This window comes from Hoplias malabaricus, chromosome 3 (genome assembly GCF_029633855.1).
Source record: "Hoplias malabaricus isolate fHopMal1 chromosome 3, fHopMal1.hap1, whole genome shotgun sequence".
Classification (NCBI taxonomy): domain Eukaryota; kingdom Metazoa; phylum Chordata; class Actinopteri; order Characiformes; family Erythrinidae; genus Hoplias; species Hoplias malabaricus.
Window position 1 is genome coordinate 75777128 of NC_089802.1, and position 18285 is coordinate 75795412.

The 18285-nt window shown below is 50.2% G+C and overlaps 1 protein-coding gene across 1 annotated transcript in view; it reads right to left on the reverse strand.

Moving 5' to 3' along the window:
• Positions 1-18285, reverse strand: part of LOC136691674 (protein phosphatase 1 regulatory subunit 12C-like) — a 31568-nt gene that overhangs the window by 9530 nt on the left and 3753 nt on the right. The window contains exons 2-4 of the mRNA XM_066664359.1: positions 14698-14869; positions 597-727; positions 164-282 (exon numbers count right to left, since the gene is read on the reverse strand). Of these exons, the coding sequence (XP_066520456.1) occupies positions 164-282; positions 597-727; positions 14698-14869 (422 nt within the window). The remainder of the gene's footprint in view (positions 1-163; positions 283-596; positions 728-14697; positions 14870-18285) is intronic.

Consider the following 18285-nt stretch of genomic DNA (forward strand, 5'->3'; position numbering starts at 1 on the left):
CGTGGGAGACTTTTCACTGAGAGAAATAATAGACCTCTCTGTCTTTTTCAGTCTTTCTTTCCCCTCTTTTTCTCCCTCTCCCCCTCCCCCCTTCTTAGTCTTTCCCCACTGCTCTCTCGCTCCCCAACCCACTCTGTCGCTGCCTCCTCTCACTCTCTCTCACCTTGTTTTAGAACGTGTTCCTGCAGCAAAGCCTCCATGTTCTCGTCCTCTGCGATATCTAATGGTACGTCGCCATCACAATTCACTGCGCTCAGAGATGCCCCATGCTTCAGCAGGAATCTGAACACACGCACATTACACAGTCGAGGGTCATACTTGTCTATTATGAGTCCTATCTGTTATTATCAGGGGTGCCCGGTGATTACGGAACAATTTGAATATTGCCAGATAATTATATTACATTAAATAATGAAGTAAAACTCATATATTTAGGATATTTAGCAAGTATTACATTCCAGATGCAGGCAAGTGTAAGGTTAAGGAGTCATACTGGTGTAGTGTTGTGATTCTGACAGAGTACAGACTCAAACCTGCTCTGTGGAGGACAGAAGTGATAACTACTTCACCAGTTAACCACATCATATAAAACATACTCGGCTATCTCCATGTTCCCACATGAAGCTGCCACATGCAGGGGGGTCCAGCCCTCGTTGTCCACCTGGTTCACGTTAGCGCCCTGAGTCACCAGGAAGGAGACCACCTCCGTACTGCCGTCGATGCACGCCTGAGAAACACAAAAAAAAAAACAACTTGTCTTATTATATTACTCTTCCGAAACCTGCTCAAAGTACTTCTGGATATCTGTAAACAAGGTTAATGTTGACTGGCTTTGTAAAATGGTCCACAGGTGTGAGAATGACTGGGTGAGCGTGTGAGTGATAGTGTGAAACAGTCCACAGGTGTGAGAATGACTGGGTGAGTGTGTGAGTGACAGTGTGAAACAGTCCACAGGTGTGAGAATGACTGGGTGAGTGTGTGACTGTGTGAAACGGTCCACAGGTGTGAGAATGACTGGGTGAGTGTGTGACTGTGTGAAACGGTCCACAGGTGTGAGAATGACTGGGTGAGTGTGTGAGTGACAGTGTGAAACAGTCCACAGGTGTGAGAATGACTGGGTGAGTGTGTGAGTGACAGTGTGAAACAGTCCACAGGTGTGAGAATGACTGGGTGAGCGTGTGAGTGACCGTGTGAAACAGTCCACAGGTGTGAGAATGACTGGGTGAGCGTGTGAGTGACCGTGTGAAACGGTCCACAGGTGTGAGAATGACTGGGTGAGCGTGTGAGTGACCGTGTGAAACGGTCCACAGGTGTGAGAATGACAGGGTGAGCGTGTGAGTGACAGTGTGAAATGGTCCACATGTGTGAGAATGACTGGGTGAGCGTGTGAGTGACAGTGTGAAATGGTCCACAGGTGTGAGAATGACTGGGTGAGTGTGTGAGTGACAGTGTGAAACAGTCCACAGGTGTGAGAATGACTTGGTGAGCGTGTGAGTGACAGTGTGAAATGGTCCACAGGTGTGAGAATGACTGGGTGAGTGTGTGAGTGACCATGTGAAACAGTCCACAGGTGTGAGAATGACTGGGTGAGTGTGTGAGTGACAGAGTGAAACAGCCCACAGGTGTGAGAATGACTGGGTGAGTGTGTGAGTGACAGAGTGAAACAGCCCACAGGTGTGAGAATGACTGGGTGAGTGTGTGAGTGACCATGTGAAACGGTCCACAGGTGTGAGAATGACTGGGTGACTGTGTGAGTGACCGTGTGAAACGGTCCACAGGTGTGAGAATGACTGGGTGAGCGTGTGAGTGACAGTGTGAAACAGTCCACAGGTGTGAGAATGACTGGGTGAGTGTGTGAGTGACCGTGTGAAACAGTCCACAGGTGTGAGAATGACTGGGTGAGCGTTTGAGTGACCGTGTGAAACAGTCCACAGGTGTGAGAATGACTGGGTGAGCGTGTGAGTGACCGTGTGAAACGGTCCACAGGTGTGAGAATGACTGGGTGAGCGTGTGAGTGACAGTGTGAAATGGTCCACAGGTGTGAGAATGACTGGGTGAGTGTGTGAGTGACAGTGTGAAACAGTCCACAGGTGTGAGAATGACTGGGTGAGCGTGTGAGTGACAGTGTGAAATGGTCCACAGGTGTGAGAATGACTGGGTGAGTGTGTGAGTGACCATGTGAAACAGTCCACAGGTGTGAGAATGACTGGGTGAGTGTGTGAGTGACAGAGTGAAACAGCCCACAGGTGTGAGAATGACTGGGTGAGTGTGTGAGTGACAGAGTGAAACAGTCCACAGGTGTGAGAATGACTGGGTGAGTGTGTGAGTGACCATGTGAAACGGTCCACAGGTGTGAGAATGACTGGGTGAGTGTGTGAGTGACCGTGTGAAACAGTCCACAGGTGTGAGAATGACTGGGTGAGTGTGTGAGTGACAGTGTGAAACAGTCCACAGGTGTGAGAATGACTGGGTGAGCGTGTGAGTGACCGTGTGAAACAGTCCACAGGTGTGAGAATGACTGGGTGAGCGTGTGAGTGACCGTGTGAAACGGTCCACAGGTGTGAGAATGACTGGGTGAGTGTGTGAGTGACAGTGTGAAACAGTCCACAGGTGTGAGAATGACTGGGTGAGTGTGTGAGTGACCATGTGAAACAGTCCACAGGTGTGAGAATGACTGGGTGAGTGTGTGAGTGACAGAGTGAAACAGCCCACAGGTGTGAGAATGACTGGGTGAGTGTGTGAGTGACAGAGTGAAACAGCCCACAGGTGTGAGAATGACTGGGTGAGTGTGTGAGTGACCATGTGAAACGGTCCACAGGTGTGAGAATGACTGGGTGAGTGTGTGAGTGACCGTGTGAAACAGTCCACAGGTGTGAGAATGACTGGGTGAGTGTGTGAGTGACCGTGTGAAACGGTCCACAGGTGTGAGAATGACTGGGTGAGTGTGTGAGTGACAGAGTGAAACAGCCCACAGGTGTGAGAATGACTGGGTGAGTGTGTGAGTGACCATGTGAAACGGTCCACAGGTGTGAGAATGACTGGGTGAGTGTGTGAGTGACCGTGTGAAACAGTCCACAGGTGTGAGAATGACTGGGTGAGTGTGTGAGTGACCGTGTGAAACGGTCCACAGGTGTGAGAATGACTGGGTGAGTGTGTGAGTGACAGAGTGAAACAGCCCACAGGTGTGAGAATGACTGGGTGAGCGTGTGAGTGACCGTGTGAAACGGTCCACAGGTGTGAGAATGACTGGGTGAGTGTGTGAGTGACAGTGTGAAACAGTCCACAGGTGTGAGAATGACTGGGTGAGCGTGTGAGTGACAGTGTGAAATGGTCCACAGGTGTGAGAATGACTGGGTGAGTGTGTGAGTGACCATGTGAAACAGTCCACAGGTGTGAGAATGACTGGGTGAGTGTGTGAGTGACAGAGTGAAACAGCCCACAGGTGTGAGAATGACTGGGTGAGTGTGTGAGTGACAGAGTGAAACAGCCCACAGGTGTGAGAATGACTGGGTGAGTGTGTGAGTGACCATGTGAAACGGTCCACAGGTGTGAGAATGACTGGGTGAGTGTGTGAGTGACCGTGTGAAACAGTCCACAGGTGTGAGAATGACTGGGTGAGTGTGTGAGTGACAGAGTGAAACAGCCCACAGGTGTGAGAATGACTGGGTGAGTGTGTGAGTGACAGAGTGAAACAGCCCACAGGTGTGAGAATGACTGGGTGAGTGTGTGAGTGACAGAGTGAAACAGCCCACAGGTGTGAGAATGACTGGGTGAGTGTGTGAGTGACCATGTGAAACGGTCCACAGGTGTGAGAATGACTGGGTGAGTGTGTGAGTGACCGTGTGAAACAGTCCACAGGTGTGAGAATGACTGGGTGAGTGTGTGAGTGACCGTGTGAAACGGTCCACAGGTGTGAGAATGACTGGGTGAGTGTGTGAGTGACAGAGTGAAACAGCCCACAGGTGTGAGAATGACTGGGTGAGCGTGTGAGTGACCGTGTGAAACGGTCCACAGGTGTGAGAATGACTGGGTGAGTGTGTGAGTGACAGTGTGAAACAGTCCACAGGTGTGAGAATGACTGGGTGAGCGTGTGAGTGACAGTGTGAAATGGTCCAAAGGTGTGAGAATGACTGGGTGAGTGTGTGAGTGACCATGTGAAACAGTCCACAGGTGTGAGAATGACTGGGTGAGTGTGTGAGTGACCGTGTGAAACAGTCCACAGGTGTGAGAATGACTGGGTGAGTGTGTGAGTGACCGTGTGAAACGGTCCAAAGGTGTGAGAATGACTGGGTGAGTGTGAGTGACCATGTGAAATGGTCCACAGATGTGAGAATGACTGGGTGAGTGTGTGAGTGACCGTGTGAAACGGTCCACAGGTGTGAGAATGACTGTGTGAGTGTGTGAGTGACCGTGTGAAACTGTCCACAGGTGTGAGAATGACTGGGTGAGCGTGTGAGTGACAGTGTGAAACGGTCCACAGGTGTGAGAATGACTGGGTGAGTGTGTGAGTGACCATGTGAAACAGTCCACAGGTGTGAGAATGACTGGGTGAGTGTGTGAGTGACAGAGTGAAACAGCCCACAGGTGTGAGAATGACTGGGTGAGTGTGTGAGTGACAGAGTGAAACAGTCCACAGGTGTGAGAATGACTGGGTGAGTGTGTGAGTGACCATGTGAAACGGTCCACAGGTGTGAAAATGACTGGGTGAGTGTGTGAGTGACCGTGTGAAACAGTCCACAGGTGTGAGAATGACTGGGTGAGTGTGTGAGTGACAGTGTGAAACAGTCCACAGGTGTGAGAATGACTGGGTGAGTGTGTGAGTGACCGTGTGAAACAGTCCACAGGTGTGAGAATGACTGGGTGAGCGTGTGAGTGACCGTGTGAAACGGTCCACAGGTGTGAGAATGACTGGGTGAGTGTGTGAGTGACAGTGTGAAACAGTCCACAGGTGTGAGAATGACTGGGTGAGTGTGTGAGTGACCATGTGAAACAGTCCACAGGTGTGAGAATGACTGGGTGAGTGTGTGAGTGACAGAGTGAAACAGCCCACAGGTGTGAGAATGACTGGGTGAGTGTGTGAGTGACAGAGTGAAACAGCCCACAGGTGTGAGAATGACTGGGTGAGTGTGTGAGTGACCATGTGAAACGGTCCACAGGTGTGAGAATGACTGGGTGAGTGTGTGAGTGACCGTGTGAAACAGTCCACAGGTGTGAGAATGACTGGGTGAGTGTGTGAGTGACCGTGTGAAACGGTCCACAGGTGTGAGAATGACTGGGTGAGTGTGTGAGTGACAGAGTGAAACAGCCCACAGGTGTGAGAATGACTGGGTGAGCGTGTGAGTGACCGTGTGAAACGGTCCACAGGTGTGAGAATGACTGGGTGAGTGTGTGAGTGACAGTGTGAAACAGTCCACAGGTGTGAGAATGACTGGGTGAGCGTGTGAGTGACAGTGTGAAATGGTCCACAGGTGTGAGAATGACTGGGTGAGTGTGTGAGTGACCATGTGAAACAGTCCACAGGTGTGAGAATGACTGGGTGAGTGTGTGAGTGACAGAGTGAAACAGCCCACAGGTGTGAGAATGACTGGGTGAGTGTGTGAGTGACCACGTGAAACGGTCCACAGGTGTGAGAATGACTGGGTGAGTGTGTGAGTGACCGTGTGAAACAGTCCACAGGTGTGAGAATGACTGGGTGAGTGTGTGAGTGACCGTGTGAAACGGTCCAAAGGTGTGAGAATGACTGGGTGAGTGTGAGTGACCATGTGAAATGGTCCACAGATGTGAGAATGACTGGGTGAGTGTGTGAGTGACCGTGTGAAACGGTCCACAGGTGTGAGAATGACTGTGTGAGTGTGTGAGTGACCGTGTGAAACTGTCCACAGGTGTGAGAATGACTGCGTGAGTGTCAGTGTGTGAGTGACCATGTGAAACAGTCCACAGGTGTGAGAATGACTGGGTGAGTGTGTGAGTGACCGTGTGAAACGGTCCACAGGTTTGAGAATGACTGGGTGAGTGTGTGAGTGACCGTGTGAAATGGTCCAAAGGTGTGAGAATGACTGGGTGAGTGTGTGAGTGACCATGTGAAACGGTCCACAGATGTGAGAATGACTGGGTGAGTGTGTGAGTGACCATGTGAAACGGTCCACAGATGTGAGAATGACTGGGTGAGTGTGTGAGTGACCGTGTGAAACGGTCCACAGGTGTGAGAATGACTGGGTGAGTGTGTGAGTGACCATGTGAAACGGTCCACAGGTGTGAGAATGACTGGGTGAGTGTGTGAGTGACCGTGTGAAACGGACCACAGGTGTGAGAATGACTGGGTGAGTGTGTGAGTGACTGTGTGAAACAGTCCACAGGTGTGAGAATGACTGTGTGAGTGTGTGAGTGACCGTGTAAAACGGTCCACAGGTGTGAGAATGACTGGGTGAGTGTGTGAGGGACTGTGTGAAATGGTCCACAGGTGTGAGAATGACTGGGTGAGTGTGTGAGTGACAGTGTGTGAGTGACCATGTGAAACAGTCCACAGGTGTGAGAATGACTGGGTGAGTGTGTGAGTGACCGTGTGAAACAGTCCACAGGTGTGAGAATGACTGGGTGAGCGTGTGAGTGACAGTGTGAAACGGTCCACAGGTGTGAGAATGACTGGGTGAGTGTGTGAGTGACAGTGTGAAACAGTCCACAGGTGTGAGAATGACTGGGTGAGTGTGTGAGTGACCGTGTGAAACGGTCCAAAGGTGTGAGAATGACTGGGTGAGTGTGTGAGTGACCGTGTGAAACAGTCCACAGGTGTGAGAATGACTGGGTGAGCGTGTGAGTGACAGTGTGAAACGGTCCACAGATGTGAGAATGACTGGGTGAGTGTGTGAGTGACAGTGTGAAACAGTCCACAGGTGTGAGAATGACTGGGTGAGTGTGTGAGTGACCGTGTGAAACGGTCCACAGGTGTGAGAATGACTGGGTGAGTGTGTGAGTGACCATGTGAAACGGTCCACAGATGTGAGAATGACTGGGTGAGTGTGTGAGTGACCGTGTGAAACGGTCCACAGGTGTGAGAATGACTGTGTGAGTGTGTGAGTGACCGTGTGAAACTGTCCACAGGTGTGAGAATGACTGCGTGAGTGTGTGAGTGACCGTGTGAAACGGTCCACAGGTGTGAGAATGACTGTGTGAGTGTGTGAGTGACCGTGTGAAACTGTCCACAGGTGTGAGAATGACTGCGTGAGTGTGTGAGTGACAGTGTGTGAGTGTGTGAGTGACCATGTGAAACAGTCCACAGGTGTGAGAATGACTGGGTGAGTGTGTGAGTGACCGTGTGAAACGGTCCACAGGTTTGAGAATGACTGGGTGAGTGTGTGAGTGACCGTGTGAAATGGTCCAAAGGTGTGAGAATGACTGGGTGAGTGTGTGAGTGACCATGTGAAACGGTCCACAGATGTGAGAATGACTGGGTGAGTGTGTGAGTGACCGTGTGAAACGGTCCACAGGTGTGAGAATGACTGGGTGAGTGTGTGAGTGACCATGTGAAACGGTCCACAGGTGTGAGAATGACTGGGTGAGTGTGTGAGTGACCATGTGAAACAATCCACAGGTGTGAGAATGACTGGGTGAGTGTGTGAGTGACCGTGTGAAACGGTCCACAGGTGTGAGAATGACTGGGTGAGTGTGTGAGTGACTGTGTGTGAGTGAACATGTGAAACAGTCCACAGGTGTGAGAATGACTGGGTGAGTGTGTGAGTGACCGTGTGAAACAGTCCACAAATGTGAGAATGACTGGGTGAGTGTGTGAGTGACCGTGTGATTTGGTCCACAGGTGTTAGAATGACTGGGTGAGTGTGTGAGTGACAGTGTGAAACAGTCCACAGGTGTGAGAATGACTGGGTGAGTGTGTGAGTGACCGTGTGAAACAGTCCACAAATGTGAGAATGACTGGGTGAGTGTGTGAGTGACCATGTGATTTGGTCCACAGGTGTTAGAATGACTGGGTGAGTGTGTGAGTGACAGTGTGAAACAGTCCACAGGTGTGAGAATGACTGGGTAAATGTGTGAGTGACAGTGTGAAACAGTCCACAGGTTTGAGAATGACTGGGTGAGTGTGTGAGTGACCATGTGAAACGGTCCACAGGTGTGAGAATGAATGGGTGAGTGTGTGAGTGACCGTGTGAAACGGTCCACAGGTGTGAGAATGACTGGGTGAGTGTGTGAGTGACCGTGTGAAACGGTCCACAGGTGTGAGAATGACTGGGTGAGTGTGTGAGTGACCGTGTGAAACGGTCCACAGGTGTGAGAATGACTGGGTGAGTGTGTGAGTGACCGTGTGAAACGGTCCACAGGTGTGAGAATGACTGGGTGAGTGTGTGAGTGACCTTGTGAAACGGTTTACAGGTGTGAAAATGACTGCGTGAGTGTGAGAGTGACCGTGTGAAACGGTCCACAGGTGTGAAAATGACTGGGTGAGTGTGTTAGTGACAGTATGTGAGTGACCATGTGAAACAGTCCAAAGGTGTGAGAATGATTGGGTGAGTGACAGTGTGTGAGTGACCATGTGAAACAGTCCACAGGTGTGAGAATGACTGGGTGAGTGTGTGAGTGACCGTGTGAAACAGTCCACAGGTGTGAGAATGACTGGGTGAGTGTGTGAGTGACCGTGTGAAATGGTCCACAGGAGTGAGAATGACTGGGTGAGTGTGTGAGTAACCGTGTGAAACGGTCCACAGGTGTGAGAATGACTGGGTGAGTGTGTGAGTGACAGTGTGTGAGTGACCATGTGAAACAGTCCACAGGTGTGAGAATGACTGGGTGAGTGTGTGAGTGACCGTGTGAAACAGTCCACAGGTGTGAGAATGACTGGGTGAGCGTGTGAGTGACAGTGTGAAACGGTCCACAGGTGTGAGAATGACTGGGTGAGTGTGTGAGTGACAGTGTGAAACAGTCCACAGGTGTGAGAATGACTGGGTGAGTGTGTGAGTGACCGTGTGAAACGGTCCAAAGGTGTGAGAATGACTGGGTGAGTGTGTGAGTGACCGTGTGAAACAGTCCACAGGTGTGAGAATGACTGGGTGAGCGTGTGAGTGACAGTGTGAAACGGTCCACAGATGTGAGAATGACTGGGTGAGTGTGTGAGTGACAGTGTGAAACAGTCCACAGGTGTGAGAATGACTGGGTGAGTGTGTGAGTGACCGTGTGAAACGGTCCACAGGTGTGAGAATGACTGGGTGAGTGTGTGAGTGACCATGTGAAACGGTCCACAGATGTGAGAATGACTGGGTGAGTGTGTGAGTGACCGTGTGAAACGGTCCACAGGTGTGAGAATGACTGTGTGAGTGTGTGAGTGACCGTGTGAAACTGTCCACAGGTGTGAGAATGACTGCGTGAGTGTGTGAGTGACCGTGTGAAACGGTCCACAGGTGTGAGAATGACTGTGTGAGTGTGTGAGTGACCGTGTGAAACTGTCCACAGGTGTGAGAATGACTGCGTGAGTGTGTGAGTGACAGTGTGTGAGTGTGTGAGTGACCATGTGAAACAGTCCACAGGTGTGAGAATGACTGGGTGAGTGTGTGAGTGACCGTGTGAAACGGTCCACAGGTTTGAGAATGACTGGGTGAGTGTGTGAGTGACCGTGTGAAATGGTCCAAAGGTGTGAGAATGACTGGGTGAGTGTGTGAGTGACCATGTGAAACGGTCCACAGATGTGAGAATGACTGGGTGAGTGTGTGAGTGACCGTGTGAAACGGTCCACAGGTGTGAGAATGACTGGGTGAGTGTGTGAGTGACCATGTGAAACGGTCCACAGGTGTGAGAATGACTGGGTGAGTGTGTGAGTGACCATGTGAAACAATCCACAGGTGTGAGAATGACTGGGTGAGTGTGTGAGTGACCGTGTGAAACGGTCCACAGGTGTGAGAATGACTGGGTGAGTGTGTGAGTGACTGTGTGTGAGTGAACATGTGAAACAGTCCACAGGTGTGAGAATGACTGGGTGAGTGTGTGAGTGACCGTGTGAAACAGTCCACAAATGTGAGAATGACTGGGTGAGTGTGTGAGTGACCGTGTGATTTGGTCCACAGGTGTTAGAATGACTGGGTGAGTGTGTGAGTGACAGTGTGAAACAGTCCACAGGTGTGAGAATGACTGGGTGAGTGTGTGAGTGACCGTGTGAAACAGTCCACAAATGTGAGAATGACTGGGTGAGTGTGTGAGTGACCATGTGATTTGGTCCACAGGTGTTAGAATGACTGGGTGAGTGTGTGAGTGACAGTGTGAAACAGTCCACAGGTGTGAGAATGACTGGGTAAATGTGTGAGTGACAGTGTGAAACAGTCCACAGGTTTGAGAATGACTGGGTGAGTGTGTGAGTGACCATGTGAAACGGTCCACAGGTGTGAGAATGAATGGGTGAGTGTGTGAGTGACCGTGTGAAACGGTCCACAGGTGTGAGAATGACTGGGTGAGTGTGTGAGTGACCGTGTGAAACGGTCCACAGGTGTGAGAATGACTGGGTGAGTGTGTGAGTGACCGTGTGAAACGGTCCACAGGTGTGAGAATGACTGGGTGAGTGTGTGAGTGACCGTGTGAAACGGTCCACAGGTGTGAGAATGACTGGGTGAGTGTGTGAGTGACCTTGTGAAACGGTTTACAGGTGTGAAAATGACTGCGTGAGTGTGAGAGTGACCGTGTGAAACGGTCCACAGGTGTGAAAATGACTGGGTGAGTGTGTTAGTGACAGTATGTGAGTGACCATGTGAAACAGTCCAAAGGTGTGAGAATGATTGGGTGAGTGACAGTGTGTGAGTGACCATGTGAAACAGTCCACAGGTGTGAGAATGACTGGGTGAGTGTGTGAGTGACCGTGTGAAACAGTCCACAGGTGTGAGAATGACTGGGTGAGTGTGTGAGTGACCGTGTGAAATGGTCCACAGGAGTGAGAATGACTGGGTGAGTGTGTGAGTAACCGTGTGAAACGGTCCACAGGTGTGAGAATGACTGGGTAAGTGTATGAGTGACGGTGTGAAACGGTACACAGGTGTGAGAATGACTGGGTGAGTGTGTGAGTGACAGTGTGAAACAGTTCACAGGTGTGAGAATGACTGGGTGAGTGTATGAGTGACCATGTGAAACAGTCCACAGGTGTGAGAATGACTGGGTGAGTGTGTGAGTGAACATGTGAAACAGTCCACAGGTGTGAGAATGACTGGGTGAGTGTATGAGGGACCGTGTGAAACAGTCCACAGGTGTGAGAATGACTGGGTGAGTGTATAAGGGAGCGTGTGAAACAGTCCACAGGTGTGAGAATGACTGGTTGAGTGTATGAGGGAGCGTGTGAAACAGTCCACAGGTGTGAGAATGACTGGGTGAGTGTATGAGTGACCGTGTGAAACGGTCCACAGGTGTGAGAATGACTGGGTGAGTGTATGAGGGACCGTGTGAAACAGTCCACAGGTGTGAGAATGACTGGGTGAGTGTGTGAGTGACTTTGTGAAACAGTCCACAGGTGTGAGAATGACTGGGTGAGTGTGTGAGTGATTGTGAGAAACGGTCCACAGGTGTGAGAATGACTGGGTGAGTGTGTGAGTGACCGTGTGAAACGGTCCACTGGTGTGAAAATGACTGGGTGAGTGTGTGAGTGACAGTGTGTGAGTGACCATGTGAAACAGTCCAAAGGTGTGAGAATGACTGGGTGAGTGTGTGAGTGACCGTGTGAAACAGTCCACAGGTGTGAGAATGACTGGGTGAGTGTATGAGTGACCTTGTGAAACGGGCCACAGGTGTGAGAATGACTGGGTAAGTGTATGAGTGACGGTGTGAAACGGTCCACAGGTGTGAGAATGACTGGGTGAGTGTGTGAGTGACCATGTGAAACAGTCCACAGGTGTGAGAATGACTGGGTGAGTGTATGAGTGAACATGTGAAACAGTCCACAGGTGTGAGAATGACTGGGTGAGTGTATGAGGGAGCGTGTGAAACAGTCCACAGGTGTGAGAATGACTGGGTGAGTGTGTGAGTGACCGTGTGAAATGGTCCACAAGTGTGAGAATGACTGGGTGAGTGTATGAGTGACCGTGTGAAACAGTCCACAGGTGTGAGAATGACTGGGTGAGTGTATGAGGGACCGTGTGAAACGGTCCACAGGTGTGAGAATGACTGGGTGAGTGTGTGAGTGACCGTGTGAAACAGTCTACAGGTGTGAGAATGACTGGGTGAGTGTGTGAGTAACCGTGAGAAACGGTCCACAGGTGTGAGAATGACTGGGTGAGTGTGTGAGTGACAGTGTGAAACGGTCCACAGGTGTGAAAATGACTGGGTGAGTGTGTGAGTGACAGTGTGTGAGTGACCATGTGAAACAGTCCAAAGGTGTGAGAATGACTGGGTGAGTGTGTGAGTGACCGTGTGAAACAGTCCACAGGTGTGAGAATGACTGGGTGAGTGTATGAGTGACCTTGTGAAACAGTCCACAGGTGTGAGAATGACTGGGTGAGTGTGTGAGTGACCGTGTGAAACAGTCCACAAATGTGAGAATGACTGGGTGAGTGACAGTGTGTGAGTGACCATGTGAAACAGTCCACAGGTGTGAGAATGACTGGGTGAGTGTGTGAGTGACCGTGTGAATGTCCATGACCATGTTTTGTAAACAGCAAATGTTGACAAACACGGAATTCTTTTAGTGGATTCCAACGAGCCACGTCCGCCTCCGTGACCACAGCCCTGCAGCGTATTCTCCTCCAACACTGCCGCTGTGAATCCATGTTTTAGCAAAAGCAGAGTCTATCACTACTAAACTTGATCAATCAGCTTATTAAAGCCTTATTGTGATTCACTATAGTCACGCTCCTCTATTTTTTCACGTGAGTAATTGTAAACATTTGTTAACTGTAGCACTCAGACAGTGCCGAGAGAAAGGGGGGCGCGGTACGCAATTTTGATGGACAGGTCTAGCAGCCAATGGAGATACTTGGTAAAGGAACTGTGTGATTTTTCTGCTTTTCATTGGTCATTTTGATATTAGCTGCTTTGAAAAGACAGAGATGTTTGGGCATTAATCTCAGTAAAAATGTGAAAACCGCTAAAAATGGAGATACGTGGTTTTAATCGGACAGCGACGATATTCAGTGTAAAATATTATTAATATTTAAATAAATATTTTTTGGGCAGCACGGTGGCGCAGCAGATAGTGTCGCAGTCACACAGCTCCAGTGACCTGGAGGCAATTCCCGCTCTGGTGTGTTCTCCCTGTGTCCGCGTGGGTTTCCTCCGGGTGACTGTCTGTGAGGAGTGTGGTGTGTTCTCCCTGTGTCTGCGTGGGTTTCCTCCGGGTGAATGTCTGTGAGGAGTGTGGTGTGTTCTCCCTGTGTCTGCGTGGGTTTCCTCCAGGTGACTGTCTGTGAGGAGTGTGGTGTGTTCTCCCTGTGTCTGCGTGGGTTTCCTCCGGGTGACTGTCTGTGAGGAGCGTGGTGTGTTCTCCCTGTGTCTGCGTGGGTTTCCTCCGGGTGACTGTCTGTGAGGAGTGTGGTGTGTTCTCCCTGTGTCTGCGTGGGTTTCCTCCGTGTGACTGTCTGTGAGGAGTGTGGTGTGTTCTCCCTGTGTCTGCATGGGTTTCTTCCGGGTGACTGTCTGTGAGGAGTGTGGTGTGTTCTCCCTGTGTCTGCATGGGTTTCTTCCGGGTGACTGTCTGTGAGGAGTGTGGTGTGTTCTCCCTGTGTCTGCATGGGTTTCCTCCGGGTGACTGTCTGTGAGGAGCGTGGTGTGTTCTCCCTGTGTCTGCATGGGTTTCCTCCGGGTGACTGTCTGTAAGGAGTGTGGTGTGTTCTCCTTGTGTCTGCGTGGGTTTCCTCCGGGTGACTGTCTGTGAGGAGTGTGGTGTGTTCTCCCTGTGTCTGCGTGGGTTTCCTCCGTGTGACTGTCTGTGAGGAGTGTGGTGTGTTCTCCCTGTGTCTGCATGGGTTTCTTCCGGGTGACTGTCTGTGAGGAGTGTGGTGTGTTCTCCCTGTGTCTGCATGGGTTTCCTCCGGGTGACTGTCTGTGAGGAGCGTGGTGTGTTCTCCCTGTGTCTGCATGGGTTTCCTCCGGGTGACTGTCTGTAAGGAGTGTGGTGTGTTCTCCTTGTGTCTGCGTGGGTTTCCTCCGGGTGACTGTCTGTGAGGAGTGTGGTGTGTTCTCCCTGTGTCTGCGTGGGTTTCCTCCGTGTGACTGTCTGTAAGGAGTGTGGTGTGTTCTCCCTGTGTCTGCATGGGTTTCTTCCGGGTGACTGTCTGTGAGGAGTGTGGTAGGTGGATTGGCGACTCAAAAGTGTCCGTAGGTGTGAGTGTGTGAGTGAATGTGTGAGCGTGTGTGTGTGTTGCCCTGTGAAGGACTGGCGCCCCCTCCAGGGTGTATTCCCGCCTTGCACCCAATGACCCACCGCGACCCTGAACTGGATAAGCTCTTACAGATAATAAATAAATGAATAAATATATATATTTTTAAATGTTGAGTAATATCATCAGCACAAATGCATTCTGTGTTTGAGAATCCTGTTTGAGAATGTACCTAGTGTACCTTTAACTTATCACAAATATATGAGGTATGTGATCTTTTCCAAGAACGATGGCAAATGTCTGTTGGAGAAAACTTTAAGTTAAAAGTCCATATATCAAATTTCAAATCTGTTTAGAACATGATGTTAATACTGTGTGACATATTTGTGAGATATATATCATTTCAAACCTGGTGTAAAGCTGTGATTCCGTCTGCGTTGGCACTGTTGACAACATCCGCTTTTGAAACTATCCGTCCGCCTTTCTCCCATGTCCTATTCAGCATCTCATTCGCCTCGTCTGTGTCTCCGCTGGCACAGACAGCGAGAAACTCTGCTGTCCTTTCGAAGCAAACACGGCACCTTAAACACACACATTAGTCCATTAGTCTCTCCCCTTCACCCACTGTCCTTGGTGTTTTACAGTGCAGTTACAATGTAAATGTACGCCTTGGTGGCACCCTCCCCGTTGATACATTTTTACCACAGTGGCTTCCCGTATTAAAGCATATTTCAGAATTGATCAATCAAGGCTGTCCACTTGCAGAACCTGTGGCATGCCATCAGTCGTCACCACATTTCTCCGTACCCACAGGAGAACAGAAAACCCGCTGACTCAAAACATGCCTCTAATAGAAGACCGTGGGCAGTTGCTTCCTGTGTTGTGAACAAAAATATCAAAGGAAAAGGTATTGAGCGATATTTCTGTTCTAAACGCATTGGGGAAGTGTTAAACAAAGCTACGGCTGCTGCCCTGAAGATAAAGCTGGTCACAAATTCCTAAACTCAAAGCGTGAACGTAAAAGTTATTTTAACTTCACATTTGCCAAAACACGGAGGCAAACTGAAACCATGTGCAGTTTTTGTTGTTCTTTATCTCAGTAGCTGCTCTATCTTGTCTTCAAAGCTTGTCATAGCTCGTTCCATACATTTCTGAGCGGCGGAGGCCCCATTCCTTCCTCGTCAGGATTTCAGAAACGTGCAAAATCTACAGCTCTGATAAACGTCCACGAAGAAACAGTATCTTATCAGTGTCTCGAACGTTAACATCACTTCAGCTCATCGCGGTTTGACTCGGCTATAAACGGGGGTTTTTAAATCTTATCACATTAACCCTGTTATTTTGGTGACATGGGAATAGAGCTGAAAGACGGATTGAGTTCACGTTCATTCATTAAATCACTATCCGAACCGTCGCGGTTTTCAAATCACAGGAGCCAAGACTGTAATTCTAGCCTGTGTTATCAACAATACGTTTTAAATGGGGGCATTTCGCTTCTATAATGGAGTCAGACCAAACAGAGACAGCCAGACACTGCGCTGTGTACATGACAACAGCCAAAGACTGTCTAACACTCAGAGCTCAGCACTGTCCAGTGACTTTGGGGTGAGTTGGAGCATTAAAATGGATCCAGAACTAATCCTTAACATCAGCCCCTGCCTCCACTGATGCCCCTGTGTCTTAATTGTTAAGAGATCCTCACAGACATGTTCCAAACCCTTAAAAAGCCTTAAAGATTTCCCATAAGATCAGAGGCTGTCGCCATTCACTCATTCATTGTCTGTAAGCTCTGGAGACTAGAACATACTTAATATAAATGTATATACATTGAATACATACACACAAGCACTTGAATTAAACCTGTTATAGTCTTGTTTACCTTCTACGTTCATGCGGTCGCTTGTTTATTTACCGTAATAGCAGGAGTATACGCGCCAGATAGCGTGCAGCGGGCTGTGTAACCGGGAATAGAAATAACGGTTTATCGAGCTCTAAAACCCAACGCTTATCGAGCGAAAATTAATCACGAAACATATCGATATCGTTTTATCGCCCAGCGCTAGTCCGGAACACACCCTGGAGGGGGCGCCAGTCCTTCACAGGGCGACACACACTCACACTACAGAGTCACCAATCCACCTACCAACGTGTGTTTGGGCCGTGGCAGGTTCCAAATTAAATGTAGAAAAGTGCCTCAAATGTTTTTTGACGTTTTGATCATATTCTGATCACTAAAGATTCATTTTAATATCTTTAAATATTCTGAAGGCTTTTCGGTCACATTGCCTCAAGAGTTGGGATGTAATTTCAGGCGGAAAATGGAAAAAATACCTGGAGTGTTACGAGGTTTTAAAACCAACGTGAAAAAGATAATTGTGATAAAATCGAGATTCATTCATTCATTCATTCATTGTCTGTAAGCCCTTATCCAGTTCAGGGTCGCGGTGGGTCCAGAGCCTACCTGGAATCATTGGGCGCAAGGCGGGAACACACCCTGGAGCGGGCGCCAGTCCTTCACAGGGCAACACACACACACACACACACTCACACCTACGGACACTTTTGAGTCACCAATCCACCTACCAACGTGTGTTTTTGGACTGTGGGAGGAAACTGGAGCACCCGGAGGAAACCCACGCAGACACAGGGAAAACACACCACACTCCTTACAGACAGTCACCCGGAGGAAACCCACGCAGACACATGGAGAACACACCACACTCCTTACAGACAGTCACCCGGAGGAAACCCACGCAGACACAGGGAGAACGCACTACACTCCTCACAGACAGTCACCCGGAGGAAACCCATGCAGACACAGGGAGAACACACCACACTCCTCACAGACAGTCACCCGGAGGAAACCCACACAGACACAGAGAGAACACACCACACTCCTCACAGACAGTCACCCGGAGGAAACCCATGCAGACACAGGGAGAACACACTACACTCCTCACAGACAGTCACCCGGAGGAAACCCACGCAGACACAGAGAGAACACACCACACTCCTCACAGACAGTCACCCGGAGGAAACCCACGCAGACACAGGGAGAACACACCACACTCCTCACAGACAGTCACCCGGAGGAAACCCACAGAGACACAGGGAGAACACACCACACTCCTCACAGACAGTCACCCGGAGGAAACCCACACAGACACAGAGAGAACACACCACACTCCTCACAGACAGTCACCCGGAGGAAACCCACGCAGACACAGAGAGAACACACCACACTCCTCACAGACAGTCACCCGGAGGAAACCCACGCAGACACAGAAAGAACACACCACACTCCTCACAGACAGTCACCCGGAGGAAACCCACGCAGACACAGGGAGAACACACCACACTCCTCACAGACAGTCACTCGGAGGAAACCCACGCAGACACAGGGAGAACACACCACACTCCTCACAGACAGTCACCCGGAGGAAACCCACGCAGACACAGAGAGAACACACCACACTCCTCACAGACAGTCACCCGGAGGAAACCCACGCAGACACAGAGAGAACACACCACACTCCTCACAGACAGTCACCCGGAGGAAACCCATGCAGACACAGAGAGAACACACCACACTCCTCACAGACAGTCACCCGGAGGAAACCCACGCAGACACAGGGAGAACACACCACACTCCTCACAGACAGTCACCCGGAGGAAACCCACGCAGACACAGGGAGAACACACCACACTCCTCACAGACAGTCACCCGGAGGAAACCCACGCAGACACAGGGAGAACACACCACACTCCTCACAGACAGTCACCCGGAGGAAACCCACGCAGACACAGAGAGAACACACCACACTCCTCACAGACAGTCACCCGGAGGAAACCCACGCAGACACAGGGAGAACACACCACACTCCTCACAGACAGTCACCCGGAGGAAACCCACGCAGACACAGGGAGAACACACCACACTCCTCACAGACAGTCACCCGGAGGAAACCCACGCAGACACAGGGAGAACACACCACAC